This window comes from Toxotes jaculatrix, chromosome 3 (genome assembly GCF_017976425.1).
Source record: "Toxotes jaculatrix isolate fToxJac2 chromosome 3, fToxJac2.pri, whole genome shotgun sequence".
Taxonomy (NCBI): Eukaryota; Metazoa; Chordata; class Actinopteri; family Toxotidae; genus Toxotes; species Toxotes jaculatrix.
The window spans coordinates 10430057-10446563 of record NC_054396.1 but is presented as its reverse complement, the minus strand read 5'-3'; the positions used below and the strand labels follow the sequence as shown (position 1 = coordinate 10446563).

General features: G+C 40.3%; 1 protein-coding gene across 1 annotated transcript in view; it reads left to right on the top strand.

Annotated features, from left to right (window-relative positions):
• The first annotated feature begins 881 nt into the window (after positions 1-881).
• The window catches only part of loxl2a (lysyl oxidase-like 2a), a 28783-nt gene continuing 13157 nt past the window's right edge, over positions 882-16507 (top strand). Inside the window, exons 1-4 of the mRNA XM_041033303.1 lie at positions 882-969; positions 2949-3262; positions 5773-5948; positions 15391-15599. Of these exons, the coding sequence (XP_040889237.1) occupies positions 2980-3262; positions 5773-5948; positions 15391-15599 (668 nt within the window). The 5' untranslated portion in view covers positions 882-969; positions 2949-2979. The remainder of the gene's footprint in view (positions 970-2948; positions 3263-5772; positions 5949-15390; positions 15600-16507) is intronic.

The window sequence follows — 16507 nt, the reverse complement described above, 5'->3', positions numbered from 1 at the left end:
CATGGTGGTGTCCTTTGACACTACAGTACTACAAGTACAGGGGTGGTCCTGATGGGATCCTTTTCAGACAGATCAGCTTTAGAAAGACAGAATTTATTCTGACAGATCAGTCATTTCACTGCCAACATCATTCTCAGGGAGGAGGCTTAGACATAGCATGGCAGGAATGGTTTAATGTACTTGCTAAAGGGTGGGACATGATCTCTCTCAGATACAATCCAGAAACTTTTATTCCTTATATTTGAGTCATATTACCTGTTTGTCATGCTTTGGGTTCAAGTGAAGACCTAGCTATCCTAATTTTTTCTTTAAATCACGCTCCTTTGTAAGAATATTCACTGTTGCTTTGGCGCTGATTTCATCCACATGGTCTCAAGAAAATATCTGGCTCTCTTTGGCTTGTTAGATACTTTCATCAGCTACTCTTTTACTTTGTCTGTCAGCCATAGTGTGATGAAGAGAGTGGGTGGACTTGACTTTGAGGCTCTTTAAATAAAATGGTGGTCCACAGTTGCTAACTATAGCCAACTAGATAAAATATAATTTTAATAAATAATCAAAAAGTGATTGACTTCTCTGGACGTCATTAATCTACAAATCTCTGATGAAGAAAGCAGTTTCAGTCTTAGGCATTAAATATATGAAGACATAAGATTCTGAAATCGATGGGTTTCAAAATCCACAGATTCAGGTCCAGGATCTTTCCAGCGCCTGCAGAGTGTTTTTGTAACCCTGGTGAATCGGCCCGAGGGGGCGGGTTCAGGATGCTGAGGCGGCCTCTCATTGGCTGCTTGGTGTGGTGAGGAGTGGGACGGGAGCGCGCTGCCAGCTGTGAGGGGAGCAGAGAAAACAGCCAGGAGAGTACTAAAGGGACAAAGACCCGCTGCCTCACATCTCATCTTCTCCTGCAGGTTGGAAAACTAAAGGTCTGCGCCTTGGACCGGCTGTAGTGCTTGTTCTTCTGTCAGTGTAAGTGTTTCTTTTCACCTTTAACATTTATCAGGCCAGTCGATAACTGACATGTTGCGCACGTGCATGAGTGTGTAAAACTTTTCCAGTTAGCACACTGTCTCTAAACTGTATTTTCTTTTTTTTTTTTTTTTGTCCCATTTTACGACTTGGAACTCAAGTAGGATGTACATTTACAGTTTTTTTCCTCTTTGCAAAAAGTGGTAACATTTTTATTTTACTTTTATTTTTACTTTTATGTTGTTTTTTTGTTGCACCCACCAAAAGTTAGCTTTATCAGAACATGTGCTGCTAGTTGCACTGTTGTAATATAAAATTATTAAATGACATTATGTTTATAATCCATCTATGTTTACATGGTATATTTGTGGTATACCCTATGTTGCCAAGCTGCGGGACTCTTCTGTCCATCTCCAGACATCCATGTGAACATGTGGATCTGGACTGGTCAGGGCTTAACTAGCTCTTAATGGTTGATTTATGCTTTGCCCAAATGAACAACAGATAATACAAAAGCGCTGGCTTTGACGGAGAAAGCAATAAATTCAGTATGTGGGATTTTGGATTTTCCAGTTGACTTGGCAGCCCTTGGCAACCTTTCACTGACGGGCAGCTTTCACTTATTGTTTGGCCTCATTGTTCTTATGCAAGACTTGCATGTTTTAAATCGGAAATTTTGAAAAGTTCTCCATTGATAAACTGCTATAAATATAAGCCAAATGTGTGAGCCAGATTAAAGTGTTAACTGTGAACATTGTTCTGTAGGAAGTGGGTGTGTCTCCACTGGTTTTGTAAGAAGCATTATCTAGATCATACAAAACAGATATTCAGAAGTGTTCATTTTTCACAAATAGGTATACAGAGTTGACACGTGCTGATTGAGCTGATGTTTGTTCACTCAGATATGTTCATACGTGCACTCTGAACTCAGGTGGACTCATTTAAAATGCACATATTGCTCACTCTTTCACTTTCTGTGTTAAATTAACTCCTGTGTCAAGAGACACACTGAATATGAAAAGGCCAGTTTAAAGCAGCTCCTGCCTCCTGCAGAACATGTTCCTTTCATGGGAAAATAAACCAGATGTTTCACTCCGAGGATCACAAGTGACGTTGAACAGTTTATTGAGTGTGTACTCCATGGGTGTTTTTTCAGGCCTGTGTGTTATGCAGTTTGTTTGACTGTTACTATGACGTCAACTTGGAAATCACCCCCCTCCTCCTTCCACACACTAAAGACGTGGAGGTCTCCTTACTTTCACTGTCTTCCTTCCCTCCTTTAACTCCAGGAACATTCCTCCCTGGGGGCTTTTGGTCCCTCCTTTGACACTTTCATGGTTTGCCATGAAATATCGAGGTGGAGTCAACCTTCCCTCTGAACCTCAGTTGCACAGCCTCCAGGCACAGATCAGTAGATAAATGAGAGGGGTGGCACCCACCCTGCAGGAGCCCACATTTGCTCTCCATTAGGCTGTCAGTAAGACAGAGAGAAGAGACATCCTTGTCTCAGCAACATAACTTTCATCCTCACCCAAACCTTCCCAAATTCTTCTTCTTCTCTCTCTTATTGGCAGGAAAATGTACTTTCACTGTTTATTCAATATACAGTGAAACTGTGGTGAACTCTGTTAGTGATTCTCTTATACTCATGACTCCACAGAGGCCAGTGAGGGGTCTCTGGTAGGCTGATGATGGCCAAACCAAACTTACTGCACAAAACTTTATACTGAAACTGCTCACTGGCGCAAATTATGGACAAAACTACCACACACCGCAAATTACTGTCTGCCTCTTCCTGTCTTCAGCCAGCTTTCAGCCCTCAATTTAACTCTTTGGACTTGGAAAGTGCAACTTTTAAACTCCCTCTTATGTAGAAATATTCAAAAGCATAATTCAGTGCAGCAGTGTACAAAAACAGAGATTTGAAACAGCCTTTGATAATGATGCTAACAGTCTTTTGTCTCATTGTCTCCCACTAGATCTCTATCTTTTCCTCCCTCATCCTGCATCATGCTGCGCCCAGTTACCATCCACTGTCTCTTGTCCGCTTTGCTGTGCATGTGGGCGTTGTGCAGTGCCCAGTCAGACTCTGGCACCCCTGTAATCCAGCTACGATTAGCTGGGGAGAAGCGGAAACACTATGAGGGCCGGGTGGAGGTGTTCTACAATGGAGAATGGGGGACAGTGTGTGATGATGACTTCTCCATCTACGCTGCCCAAGTTGTGTGCAGAGAGCTTGGCTTCATGGACGCAGAGTCCTGGTTGCCTTCGGCCAAGTTCGGAAGAGGAGAAGGTAAGAAAGCTAGCAGGGAGAAGTATTTAGTGTTTGCCAAAATTTGATCTAAATCTTTTATTATTTAATCAAAATTCTTGAAAATTGATCTCAGCATCATGTTATCCAGCTGTCTAAGAACTGTGGTGAGGATATAGGGTGTTCATCTCAGCAAGCTGCCAATCGACCACCCACACACATTTTCAAATGCAGTATATCTCTTCATACAGTGTCATATGTTCCATGGAAATCCTTGAATGAGGTTCATGTTTCCCCCTGTCTGACTGCTAATACCCTCAGGTACTGGTTTCCTCATTAGAGGACTTGCCAATCAGCTCAGGGCATGAGATGTAGGGGGGTTGAGGGGGTCTAGACTGGAAACACTGGGTGTGTAAACCAGACACACACACAGACATAATCTCATCTCCTTTCTCTTTGTCGTGTATGAATTTCTCCATCACTATAAAAAAAAAAAACAGATGAACTCTGTATGTGCAGTAGCTGCTGGCCGCTGGTGGTATATGTAAGTTTGTAGCTGTTAATTAAAACAGTGTCCCTTGTTAAAGGCACATGTTTTCCCACTGGGTCGGCCACATCCAGCCAGCCACTTCAAAAGTGAAGTAATTAACTCAGTCATTTGCTTCCCAAAGCATCACAGTCATTATAGCAATTTCAAGAATCACATTCATGAGGTAATACACTCCATATAGTGCTGTGTGCACAAACTATTCTGCAAGAAGCAATTAACAACTCTTTTGATGTATATTCATGGACTGGCTATGCAGAAAGCCAACTGTTTGCACTTCATTTTAGCAACGGTTTGGGTATATAAAGATGTAAGCATTTGGGACTGGGTTAGGGTGTGCCCGACCAGCGTTTCTGAAAGTTTACTAAAAGACACTGTCCCTTTGAATGTAGTAAAATTGCTTTTTTAAGACGGGTGAGAAGGACAGGAAGTTTAATTTTAACTTAAAATGTGGACAGAAAAAGCCTTGTGCCATTTGCTAAATATTTCTTAGATAATGATGAGGACAGTTCCTCTTTTGCTGACAAACAGATGTTTATTTTGTAGGAGAATCATTCTGAAAGGAGAGCATTTGAGGCTGTGTGCATGTGCGTTAATGGGAATTACTTTTATTTGTGTTTCTTGTTGTTGGTGGAGACACATGGTTATAAAAGTGATTAGGAGTGTTTTCCATTTCCCATCATCATGATGACTGGGGAATGAAACCACCAAATGTTTTTAATTCAAGACATAACTACATAACAAGTACAAGGACATCCCTTTTGGATCAGTGTTTTTCCTGCCTGGTTCTCAATCCAATCTCCAGCTGCCATTGCACAGCTATTATTTGTAGTAAAGCATCAAGTGTATAGCATCAGAAAATCCACTTTATTCAGATCTTCTTAGGAACACTGTGCTCTGTCCAGTTTGTTATGATTTTGAATTATTGGCTTGTTGTTGACTTAAAGTGCCAATCTGAAAATGAATGGCTCCCTGCAAGCTGTGCTCCCTGCTTTTTTCACCGGCTCGTGAAATTATGTTCCCATAAGACTTGTAAATAATGTTTTTTAACACAGCAATTCAAATTTATCACAACTGGCAATGCTGAGTAATGTTTATATATTTATATATTTGTTTAGACAGAGGTATACTGAGGCCAAGCTGGTTCTCACTTGGAATCTCGGCTGTATTTCAGCTCCAAGAGCAAAAAAAAAAAAAAAAATCTTCCAGTGGTAATCATCTGCTGCCAGGAGGAGGCTACGTGACCGTGTAGCATGTAGTCACGTTCTTGGTATGATCAGGATGTTCCTCAGCAACATGTTGAGACTGCCAGGTTGACGAGCAGTCCGTTGGTGGTTTCCATGGCCACAGTTATGTGGTTTCCTTCAGCTGGCTGATTCAGAACAGCCAGCTGGACAGCAGATGATCCGCTTCAGCCGTGACAACATTTATTGGCCAGCTTTTGGCAGAAAAAAATGCATCAGGTTAGAGACCAAACACATCTCCACGTGAGTAGGTTTACTGTCTCTGTGAGAAATGCTGTTATAGATCAATAACAGTGTCATCAGGGTATGATACATGGCTTAGGCTGTCAAGGTGCACTTTTGAAACTACTCCTTCATTTTAGTTTTCAAACAAAGTAACCTCCTGTCAGGGAAAGTTATGGGGAATTGAAGAGTGTGGCACCGGACCTGCCACTGCAACAAGTTTGATTACTGATAACAAGGGTCAAACTCACGAGGTAAAGCATAAACAATGTCCTAAAGTACAACAATTCACATTTTGTTTTTATGTTATGTAATCTCTAACAATGGCATGCATGCCAAACAAAAGTCTCATTTCATAGAGTGAGACCTGCAGGCCAAGAAAGCATCGTCAAAATCCAAATGTAGAAATATCACATAAGCAACAACTCCCACAGTTGAGTCATTTTAGATTGAAAAATGAACAAAAACAAACAAGAAAACCTTCATCCACACCCGAGTATGCGTCCATTCACTCATGTCTTTGCTTCTGTCCACTCCAGGCCGTATTTGGCTAGACAATGTGCACTGCACTGGTAGAGAGCAGAGCCTGGCGGAGTGCGAGTCCAATGGCTTTGGGGTGTCTGACTGCAAACATTCAGAAGATGTCGGGGTGGTGTGCAACCAGAAGCGCGTTCCAGGCTTCAAGTTCATCCGGAACCAGGCCACCAGTGAGACGGTAGGTTCACATGGAGCAACACACTCACAAATTTGTACACAGTCAACTCTGCATAAATACTGTACACTCACAGTTTATCAGTGCATATACACAAATAAACTCACACTAATTTTAACACCAGGGTGGGATCACTTGATCACATAATTGATAGCTTTCATGTAACATCCACATGTGGTTCAAGTACGCACACGTAACCTGAACAGATGTTCAGTACAATAAAAAAAAAAGAAAAAAAGAAGAGAGGACAGGCTTGGGATGAAAGAAAAACCTTATCATAGTGCGTTGCTCCAAGGAGCTCAAAGTGCACTATTTTCTTCAAATCCTGCCAACTTTCCATACTGGGTCATGGATTATATGAGTTGTCTGTCTGGCGATTTTAAGAGGAACAATATTTTGCTGCATCAAAACACAGGCCTCAGATTGTTGTGGCTTACCATTGTAAAACAATGAAACATGTCCTAAACAAAACACCAAAAATGTGTTGTGTGATGAAATATCCATCATCCCTTTGTCTTTTTGGTACACTGGATAACTTTCACAGCTGCTGCAGCTACTTGTGATTCCACCACTATGTGCTGATAAAGTCTACAATATTTTAAACTTACTTAGGTGTGACTTTCTTGTGTATATGTATTCTCTATATACATACATGAAGAAATATGTGTACCAGAGTTTGTAGTATTCATATAGTTCAGACTTTTTTTTTCATTTAGTCTAACAGCAGTTTTTGTGAGATGTACTTTAAATATTCTAGTGTGCATTATTGTCTAACAGCATTTTCGTCCAGTGTCAGGTCAGATGCATCAACCATGTCCCATCACCTCTTTTATTCTTTACTCTTGGTTAATATATTAGCAAGTTAACATTACGTTTGTTAGTTAAGCTAGCTAGCCAGCTACACAAGTTACACCTGGCAGTTTATAAGTGTAAATGTTTAGTACCAGCTAATCTCTACATACAAACTAATATGTGTGCAATCCCTTTCAGTGATCAGCAAATCTTCACTTACGATATAAGTAGTTAAACTGGCTCCATCGTTTTATAATCTGTATGATTAAATGGTTATAACTATGAATAAAGTTATGATAAAACAGCCTAATGGATACTAAATCAGTATGTATGGACAAAATGAGACAGCAGATCATCTGTGCAGCCACATCTGCCATGACAATATGCCATTAAAATAATCCACTAGTCAGTGAATAATAGCATATAATGTCAAACTGTCCACTCCACCATTTGCACTAATGACTTTGCCAGGCTCCTATTAGTCTCTCCCTGCCCTCACCAGACCCCCACTCCTGCAGCCTGGGAGATTTTGGAGATGACTCACAGAGGGGGAAGACCATCCTGTCTGGCTGCAAAGAACGCCTCTGTACCGGATGGAAAGTTAGTGTGGGTTTGTGGATGTGACTGCAGAAAGAGAGGGAGAAAAGAAGATAGAGACATTCCTTTAGCTTGTCTGAGAGCATGTTGTTAAAAACACTGCCACACAGGGTTTCCTTATTAAAACCAGACACATAGAGATGAAACAACATTTCTTTGGCAGCTTATCTAACACTATGTAAATGCCTTCATATTAGAGTTTTCTGTTTGTCCATACAAGATGCTGGGCGGTAGATTTGGCTGTGTTATCCTTCTCACTAAAACAGCCAAAACAGTGGCTGTTTTTTTTTTTTTGTTTTTTTTTTTTACTGGATTAATTTCAGACAACACGTCTGAGGAGATGATCATCTGAAATCCTTGCGTATCTTTCTCATGACTAGTTGAGTCATTGGAATGGAGGAATAGAAGAAAGGAGACGCTGAAATATTTCATTATAGACTAATGGACCCCATTCACAATGTTCTTATTTTTACAGGTCGTGTATATAAGCAGCACCCTCTTGTTCCCTATTTGTCATGTGTATTTAGGGTCTCTGAGGTGTTACTGCAGTTCAGTCCCCCACCCTGTAAATATTTCCTCGGTCTGGCCAAAGCCATACAGCTCTGTTACCGTGCTCGAGCTGACGTCAGCAATGGGCAGCACTGTTCCTTCAATCTGTTTATTCACAGCATGAATTGACATTCTGTACTCAATCTGGAAAGTTAACACCCTAAGCATGTGTATACAACAGTCCAAGTGTAGGTTAATATGAATAGGGTGAAGCAATCGGGCAACTTCACCACTATATGTATACTTTTAAACTTTAAACAAGGTAAACTGGTAAATGAAGAGGTTTCCAGCTCATCATCACCACCTTTTGGCTCTTAACTTGTAATGTCAGTGATGTGTTTGACCTTTTTGATATGACTTTACATTTAAAATTTGAATTTGAGTCACAGTATTTGTTTTACCAGCAGTGTCTTTCGGTAAGTACTGAGTAGTTTTTACGTGTTTCAGGGTAAATGTACAGGTCACAAAGTTGATTCAAACAGTAATTATTTTGTTTTTGATAAGACCATAGCAGCTCACTCTGGCAAGTTCAGCTTTGACCACAAATAATAGTCTACTGAAAACATGAGTCTGTCATTAATGAAAACAGAAGCTTCCACTGGCAGGAGCTGCACGTCTAGAATTCTGGCAGAGTCATTCAGAGACGTGTTATCCTACAAGCACAACTAATACAGTATTAGGGCGAAAACTCATGTGTTTTTCTCAGTCCAAGCGCCTGTTAGAGCCGCCATTTAACCTCTGACCCTCTTAATTGCTGCTTTGTCTAAGTATTTTTTGTCTTTAATGCTGTCTGCTACTGATCTGACCTCAGGAGACTCTCACCACTCTTACCGTTACAACCTTTCTCAGCTGGTTATGCAATACACACAACGACAGAACATACATTCCTGTGTGACTGAATCATTATCATGGATAATTTTAATTCTTTTAATATGCTGTATGTAATTTCCCATCTAACCCAGAAATGCTTTAATTACACACAATGCACAATTTTTCTTTTATGTCTTTTTTTTTTATTGTTATTTGTCTAATTCAGGACAGTTGCCTTATAAATTAGCATGTGTTTGTGTCTCACAGAGGCCTGAGTCTTTCAGTAGGGGGGATTATATTTGTCATCAGAACCAAACACTAGGATGGCACGGAGCTTTGTTTATCATCTGTTAGTGGGGACTTTTTAACCAACTCAGCCATGTTCAGCTGCTGTTCACGTGGGAATGGCACGCTGCACGTGTCATACTAGTTAACAGGATCATTGCTGAATACATTTCCTTCTTTAGGACATGTCTGAAATTTCGGTCTGTATATGTTAGATGTTTATGACAGAGCGTGATGTGTCATTTAAGGATAATTATAGATCCACAGTTAGGTTTGATAGGAGTTATTCCAGGATGTTCTTTACTCTACTGTCGCCTACATAAGAGAAGTTTCCAGTGGGAAGTCACATCACTCATATTCGTACCTTTTTGATTGTTCACAAACAAATGCAGGTAAAGAAAAAAGAAAATTTCATACAAATTAATCACCCACTACTTCTTGTAGAACCCACTGCTCTTACATCATTATAAACAGATTACAAGTCTAGATGAGTTCATCTTTAAAAATCAGCTACAAAAGCAGCAGCAGTTGCCCACCAGACCATTTAGTGTGTTTACTTAGACCAAACACTTAGATCTTGAATCAACACAAATCCGTCAGAAGCCAGTTGTAATAACAGAATGCAGCAGTTAAAAGCCTTTTGATTCTTTGCAGGGCAAAGGCTGCGCTTCTCCATGAGGCGCGATGGTGTCCCCTTACAGGAATTTCAGTTCCTAACATTCTGTGCTATACAACAAAAGGAAACCTGAGCCAAAGTTCGTTCTGTATGCAAGAGGCTTGTGAGGAGCTGAATGATCGAAGGGAGAAAAGGTTGATGTATGTCAGGGAGTTGAAGCCAGTTTCTCTCTCTTGTGGATAGATTAGCAGACAGATCCGCCACATGTTCAACAGCTGGATCCCACTGTGGCCTCGGTTTTCCTCTTGGCTGCACAGTGCCCAAAGCCCTGACTGCTATTTTTCATACCTGCACTTTATGATTTAACATTCACACTTCGGGCAGCCTCAGTAGATGTGAATTATTGTATGTGCACATCACATGCGGCATGCAGCAAGATAAAAGTATAGATATAACACAAATTAAACAATTTAGATATAAGCTGATGACGCCAATGCATAAATTAAAAACAACATCTGACAGAGAAATGCTACTATAATGGAGTAAACATTTTAAATGTTTTTTATTGGAGTGGTAGATATTTAATCTCCAGTCAACAGTTTGGTGTGCATTGCTGTTTCAACATTCCAATACATACCAGGAAAAAGGAATAGTTTGAGTTTTTAGAAAATATGATTATTAATTTTCTTGCTGAGAGTTAGATCAGATCAACATCACCCTCATGTCCATTATATATTACACTACAACCAGGTTAATTTAGCTGGAACAGGGAAATGGCTAACCTGGCACTGTCCAATGGAAACAAAATCTGCCTGTTAGCACCTCTACATCTTATTTTTTTATCCTGAAGTGTAAAAAGAGCAGCTTTTGGTTTAATGGGGGGTTATGTGCTGGACTGTTTTTTGGCTGTAAGCAGTGAGCAGGAGATGGAGGATGTTAATTAGAGAGCTTTAGAGGCGCTGGTATCAGGATATTTTTTTTGTATCTTTGGATGGAGCCAGGCTAGCTGTTTCCTCCTGCTTCTAGTGTTCATGGTAATCTAAACTAATCATGTCTTGGATATAGCTTCATATTTAAAGGACAGACATGAAAGTTGTGTCAGTTGTTTCATCTAATTTGGAAGTTTGCAAGAAAGCGTGTAAGTAATTTTTTTACTAAAAAATTAACTGCCAAACTATTCCTTTAGCTTTATGATTTGGACTATATTGCTTAAAACTTTGAATTTGATTAATATGCAGTGATAAGTCATACTGTAGTCAGGTCCAGCCAACGATGTCTATATATTTCAGTTATGTGTATATGGGTATGTCTAGTCTACCTGCAGTAATGATCCTTTTTCATTGCCATGATGGGACGCTCTAATAGATATTCCAGATGCAAAGCACACAACTGCTCCCCACACAGACACACACTTCCTCAGTCAAGTCAGTCACGCAGACTGGGGACCGGTGAGGCAGAAAGTGGGGTGGGGCATATGTGAAAGTCATTTCAAAGAGCCTTGCTGTTCTCTTGCTTTTCATCTGAACTGTGGCGTGATTATCATTCATACTTGCCGTGTTTTGTAAGGCGGGGTGGGTAGTGGATGGGTGGGTGGGTGTGTGGGGGCACGTGTAGATGAACGTGCTGAGTGGAAAGCTGAGTAAAATGGAAGAAATGCACAGTAGTGGAAGCATTAGTCAGACACTGGCTAGACAACAGTCTCATGCTCACACATCTACATTCTGAGGGGGTCCTGGTCAGAAAAACAAGTCTGCTCTGCTGTTGGAAATAGTTCAGTAATGGTTAAAGCTCACTTCAGAGACTAGTACTGAATAGAGTTAAATGAAGAATGTTTTTTCAGGCACCATTTACAAACAAGAACAAGGATGTGAGACTATATTTGAACAGGAAAAAAGAATTTGGGAAAAAAAATCCAAAGAATGAATGAATCACTGAAGTGCCACAGTTACTGAGTGACTGGAAGATGAGGCAACCTTATAGAAATGTCCAATTGAGAAATAGCCTCAGTATGAGTTGCAGGATGGAAAGCCTGCACTCATTACAAATGTGCTTATGTCCCTGCATCACATACTTAGGCTGATCCGATTGCCAAACGTTGACGTTGATCCTAATGATATCCACCCACAATTCCATATTTTGAGTAATAACCTTATTCACTTTCTTTCCAAGAATGAGGCGAGATGTTCAATACCACTCTCATGTCTGTACAGTAATTATTAAGAAACTACCACTAGCAGCCACTTAGCTTAGCTTTCCATAAAGACTGAAAAGGGGGGGAAATAACTACCCTGGCTCTTTCCAAACATAACAAAATCCACCATCACCATGTGTACATCTTACTGTCACGGCTTGGGAGGCAAGGACTAGGGCCCAAATGCACGACCCCTCAGACGTAGTCAAAAATAATAATTATTTATTCTAACAAAGTATCAACAGAAAATTTCTCACAAAGGAAAAAGGCAAGCCAACTGGACGAAGTAACAAACAAGAATCACCCATAAAGGGGAAAAAGGGCACGAGAACAAAAATGCAAAACGTGAACACAGAATCACTCTTTGAGAGAAGGAAGATTGAACAGCAGACTATATATACACAACAGGTAAGGGGACACAGGTGGAAACAATTAGGGCGGGGAAAACAATTACAAAAGTGGGAAACAAGACAAAGACAGGAAGTAAAACAAGACCAGATACACAAGGGCAGTGAATTCAAAATAAAACAGGAACTACTAACAAACTAAACAACCTAGACAAGAGTCCCAGAGTCCAAAAGGGGGTTCCAAACATAAAAGTTTTCAGAAAACAGCCCCCTAAGGGGCTAATCATGACACTTACTGATTAACATAGTATCTTCACGCATCTTCTTTGTTAAATCTGTACCACACCATTGGTCGGAACCAGTCTTTATGCTGACCATCTGCTGGCTATGGTTATTGTGGTATCAGTCTTCTAATCTTACACTTAGCAAGAAAGCGGCAAAGCATATTTCCCAAAATGCCAAACTGTTTCTTCCATGCATCTCATGGTACAATTCTGTACTCCCTCCTATAGAAAAGTCTTGATTTCATGATTGTCATGCAATGTGAAACAGCTTATGAGGGGTCCATGTTCTTTGCGCTGTAATTTTCCTGCATTGCTTTACAAAAGAGTTTGGGCCTCGGCCAAACAGGACTTTGCTGAGTTTATGTCTGGTGGTCTGGGTTTGGGGGTGGGGGACGCCTGGACTGATCTCAGCTGTGGGTATCTGTCCTCTTTAGGCTCACATGTTCAGACGGCCAGTTTCCTCTCTCCGAGCCAAATGTAACACTGGTCAGACCCTTCTCAGTGCCCCATTTCATACTCACCTCATACCTTCTGTCCTGTCTGGGATTTTAACCTTCACACCTGGCTTCACTTTGGTACTGCAATTTTTCTGTATCAAGTGTGCTTTTGTTTAGCCATTTATGAGTATGGTCTTCTTTGTTTCTTCTTATTGTTATATATTTTAATTAACTTCATGTTTTTAATACCATAACTAATTATCTCTACATTATTCCCATCTGGCTTTTATATTGAAGCAAAACAATAAGATAGGCCCTAAAATTTTAGAAAACCAGATCCCTGATCATGATCACATCTCCTCACCTTCCCATCCTGCCAGGCACCAACGGAAAACACTCTGTCATGCTATGGCTAGCAGGAATCTCTTCATGAAAGAGTGGTTTTAACCCGCTCTAACTGCTGTGGTCAGTGGGAGGACTGGGGTCACTGTAGAAACAGTCTGACTTAGTCATGGCTCCTCCTGCATTGCAGTCTTTAGTGTTTAGAGGCCCTGAAGCCTTGAACATTCCCTCAGGCTGACGCCATGTCAGGAAACCACCCTCTGGGCAAGCATTTAATACTTCTGGGAGACATGCCTGAACGTTTTTTCTTTATACAGAGTTAAAGAAGCTGGCTGTTACGAAATTACTGAGATCAGCATTTGCATACCACAGAGCAGCTCAGAGTTTTGGCTCTTTTTGGCACCCACAGTGTAACTTCACACCTAGCCAGGAACAAACTGCAGCACTTGGCTTAAGGAGGGAAATTAACAGTGGTAGTTATTTGGTAGCCATTTTCCCATAAAGCCCTGAAGGTCAAAGGTTACCATTCCTTCCTGACTTAGGGGTCTCTGGGACATAAGGCTAACTATGTTTGGTGATCCTCCGCCTGACCAACTGGCTTTACAGCCCTTTATAGTAGACTGTGGACCACCCGCAGACACTCTCCCAACCTGTCAACTGCTCAGCTCACCGTAGCTTCCTTCTTTAACATCTCTTGATTTAGAATGAAAGTTTGATGGATTACAACTTTCTTTTTGAACTTTTCCTATCAGTGCTCTTATCATGCATGAAATTTGAGATGCAAGAGACATTTGGCCCAGAATCCCACCACACTTCCCCTTAGGGAACAGATTAATGTTTCTCCTTTTTTGCTCTAGTGGTTCTTTTCAGACTCTTGGCTTATTGTTGCACCAGTGAAATTAATAACAATGATATATTTCACTTCAAACGTGAATATTCAGTAACTTTTCACCAAGTCTTCTCTTTAAGATTTTTTTGTGGGGGAAACAAAAACATAGTAAGCTGGTTTTGACAGATTTCTGCTGTGATATATGCGGTCCACCAACTCCCCACAGGCCTTAAGTCGCCACTCTAAACTCTGAAGACGCAGCAAAGATGGAGGAAAAATTCCACTCATTCATCCAACATGCTAAGGCCTCTCGCCAACACTTAGCAAGTTTAAACAAAGATTTCATCTTCAGATTTTTCAACTTGACTTGTATTTTCAAGCATATGTGCAAACTGTGCACTCCCTAAAAGTTTACAGTGGGATTTCTTTTCTTTCTTTTTTTTTCCCTGAAACACTCCCGTATTTGCTCAGATTTTAGTCTTCCTTTATGACTCATAGGCTGTATAGTATTTACAATATATCATTTGGAACAGTACATGTAAAGTTCGGAGCATACATCCTGTAAGTAATATTATTGTCTGGCATTCATTTGAGAGTATGTTCACTCTAACTAACTTCATTTAGAGCAAATTAAAGAAAACAACTCCATTGGAACACAATATGCAAGGGAATGAAGACACTTTTGCATGGAAATACAAAGAATTTCACAAACAAAGCTTTTAACCTTGGGCTTTATAGCGACTCCATTTGTTTGATTTTACATTTGTAGCATGAAAACAGGATTCTAGTCAAGTGTATCACTTGAGACATAACTGATGTTATGAAGGACATTTGCAGGTGAAAGTTGCAGGTGTTTCTTGTTATGACTTACCAATAGCTTGATAATTTCTATCCTCAATATCTTTAAGTTTTTAACTTTTTTTAAGTTACCAATTCCCTTTTTGCCTAATTTTATGTTTTATATTCTACAAATACTATTCAGAGCACCGTGAGTCATTAAAGCTCTGAAGACATGAATGTGTGTACCAAATTTCATAGCAAAATTGGTACACACATTTCATTTATAACTATAAACATCAGCCTGCTGGTGGTGCCAGGGGATCACCAAAATCAGTAGGATTTATCTCCTGAGGACCATGAATTGCTATTCAAAAATTCATTTTAATCCATCCATTGACTGATGCTGCCATCTGATGTAATGAATGACAGTAAAAGTGACTCTAAAAGAAATAAGTGATTCTGTTGAATGATCTATATTCGACACAGTGGTCTCCAGGTGGACTAAAGTCTACTTTCAGAGGTCAAATTTTTATATATCATCTGTAACATAAGGGCAGTGATGAAACATCCTTCTGTTCTGTCTCAGGGTTTTACAGTGCAGGTGGAGGATGTGAGGATCAGGGCCACCTATTCTCACAGGAAGAGGATTCCCATCACTGAGGGCTTTTTGGAGGTGAAAGACGGAGGCAAGTGGAGACAGATCTGTAACGAGGATTGGACGGAGATGAATAGCAGGGTCATCTGTGGCATGTACGGCTTCCCTGGGGTGAAACGCTTCAATACCCGACCCTACAAGTGAGTAATGGTGCTGGGGCCAGCAGCAGGGATTGAATAAGGCCAATTTGATATAATGAGTCTTCACATGAGTTAAATTAAACATAAAACATAAACATTTGGCTTTTAGCTGAGTTAATTACAGCCTCGGTTCTGGGAATACAGTGATGTTACATAAACAATGAATCCTTTTAAATTCACACCTGTGTGAAAAGCATGTTATCATTTGAGGTACACCACACATTCCTTTATAATACAAACTCCTTTATGTGTAAAAAGTACTGCATATCCTGTGGGTGCCTTTTAGATGTTAGTCTATTTAGGAATGTTGTACCATACTAGATTGATGTTAGGAAATATTGCATAACTGAGTTTGTTTACACTGGTCACCCTCGTCCATTTTCCACACTGAGAATAAACAGACCTAGGCCTGGAGATTCTTGACAAGAAGCCAAACACTGCCTTAGGAAGTCCTAGAGGATGAATGATGGGCCTTGCTGGGAAACAACTGAGTGTAATACGCCGTGAAACAGTGGCTCTTTTGGCTACGTCTAATTGTTTCCCCCTTATCATGAGTGATAACATGCTGCCATTCTTAAATGTCATAGTCAAGATGCAGCCTAACGCGAAGCCAGCTACTTCCTGGAACACTTTGTCTAATACTTTCTATCTGCTAACATGGGAACTGAAGACAAAGCAGATGCTCTCTGCACATGAGAAAATAATTACACGAGCAAGTCTCTGTCTGGTGACTGCATGAAAGAGACATGCCTCTCTCTTAAACAGCTCAGGCTGAGGTATAAATCCAAGAACCAGTTTTTTTTCAAAGTTTTTTTTAGAAATATCTGGCTACCTCCTCTCCAAAAAGAACATATTCTTGGATAGTTCTGTCTTAAGTTGAAATTTACACATATATAGATGGCCATGAG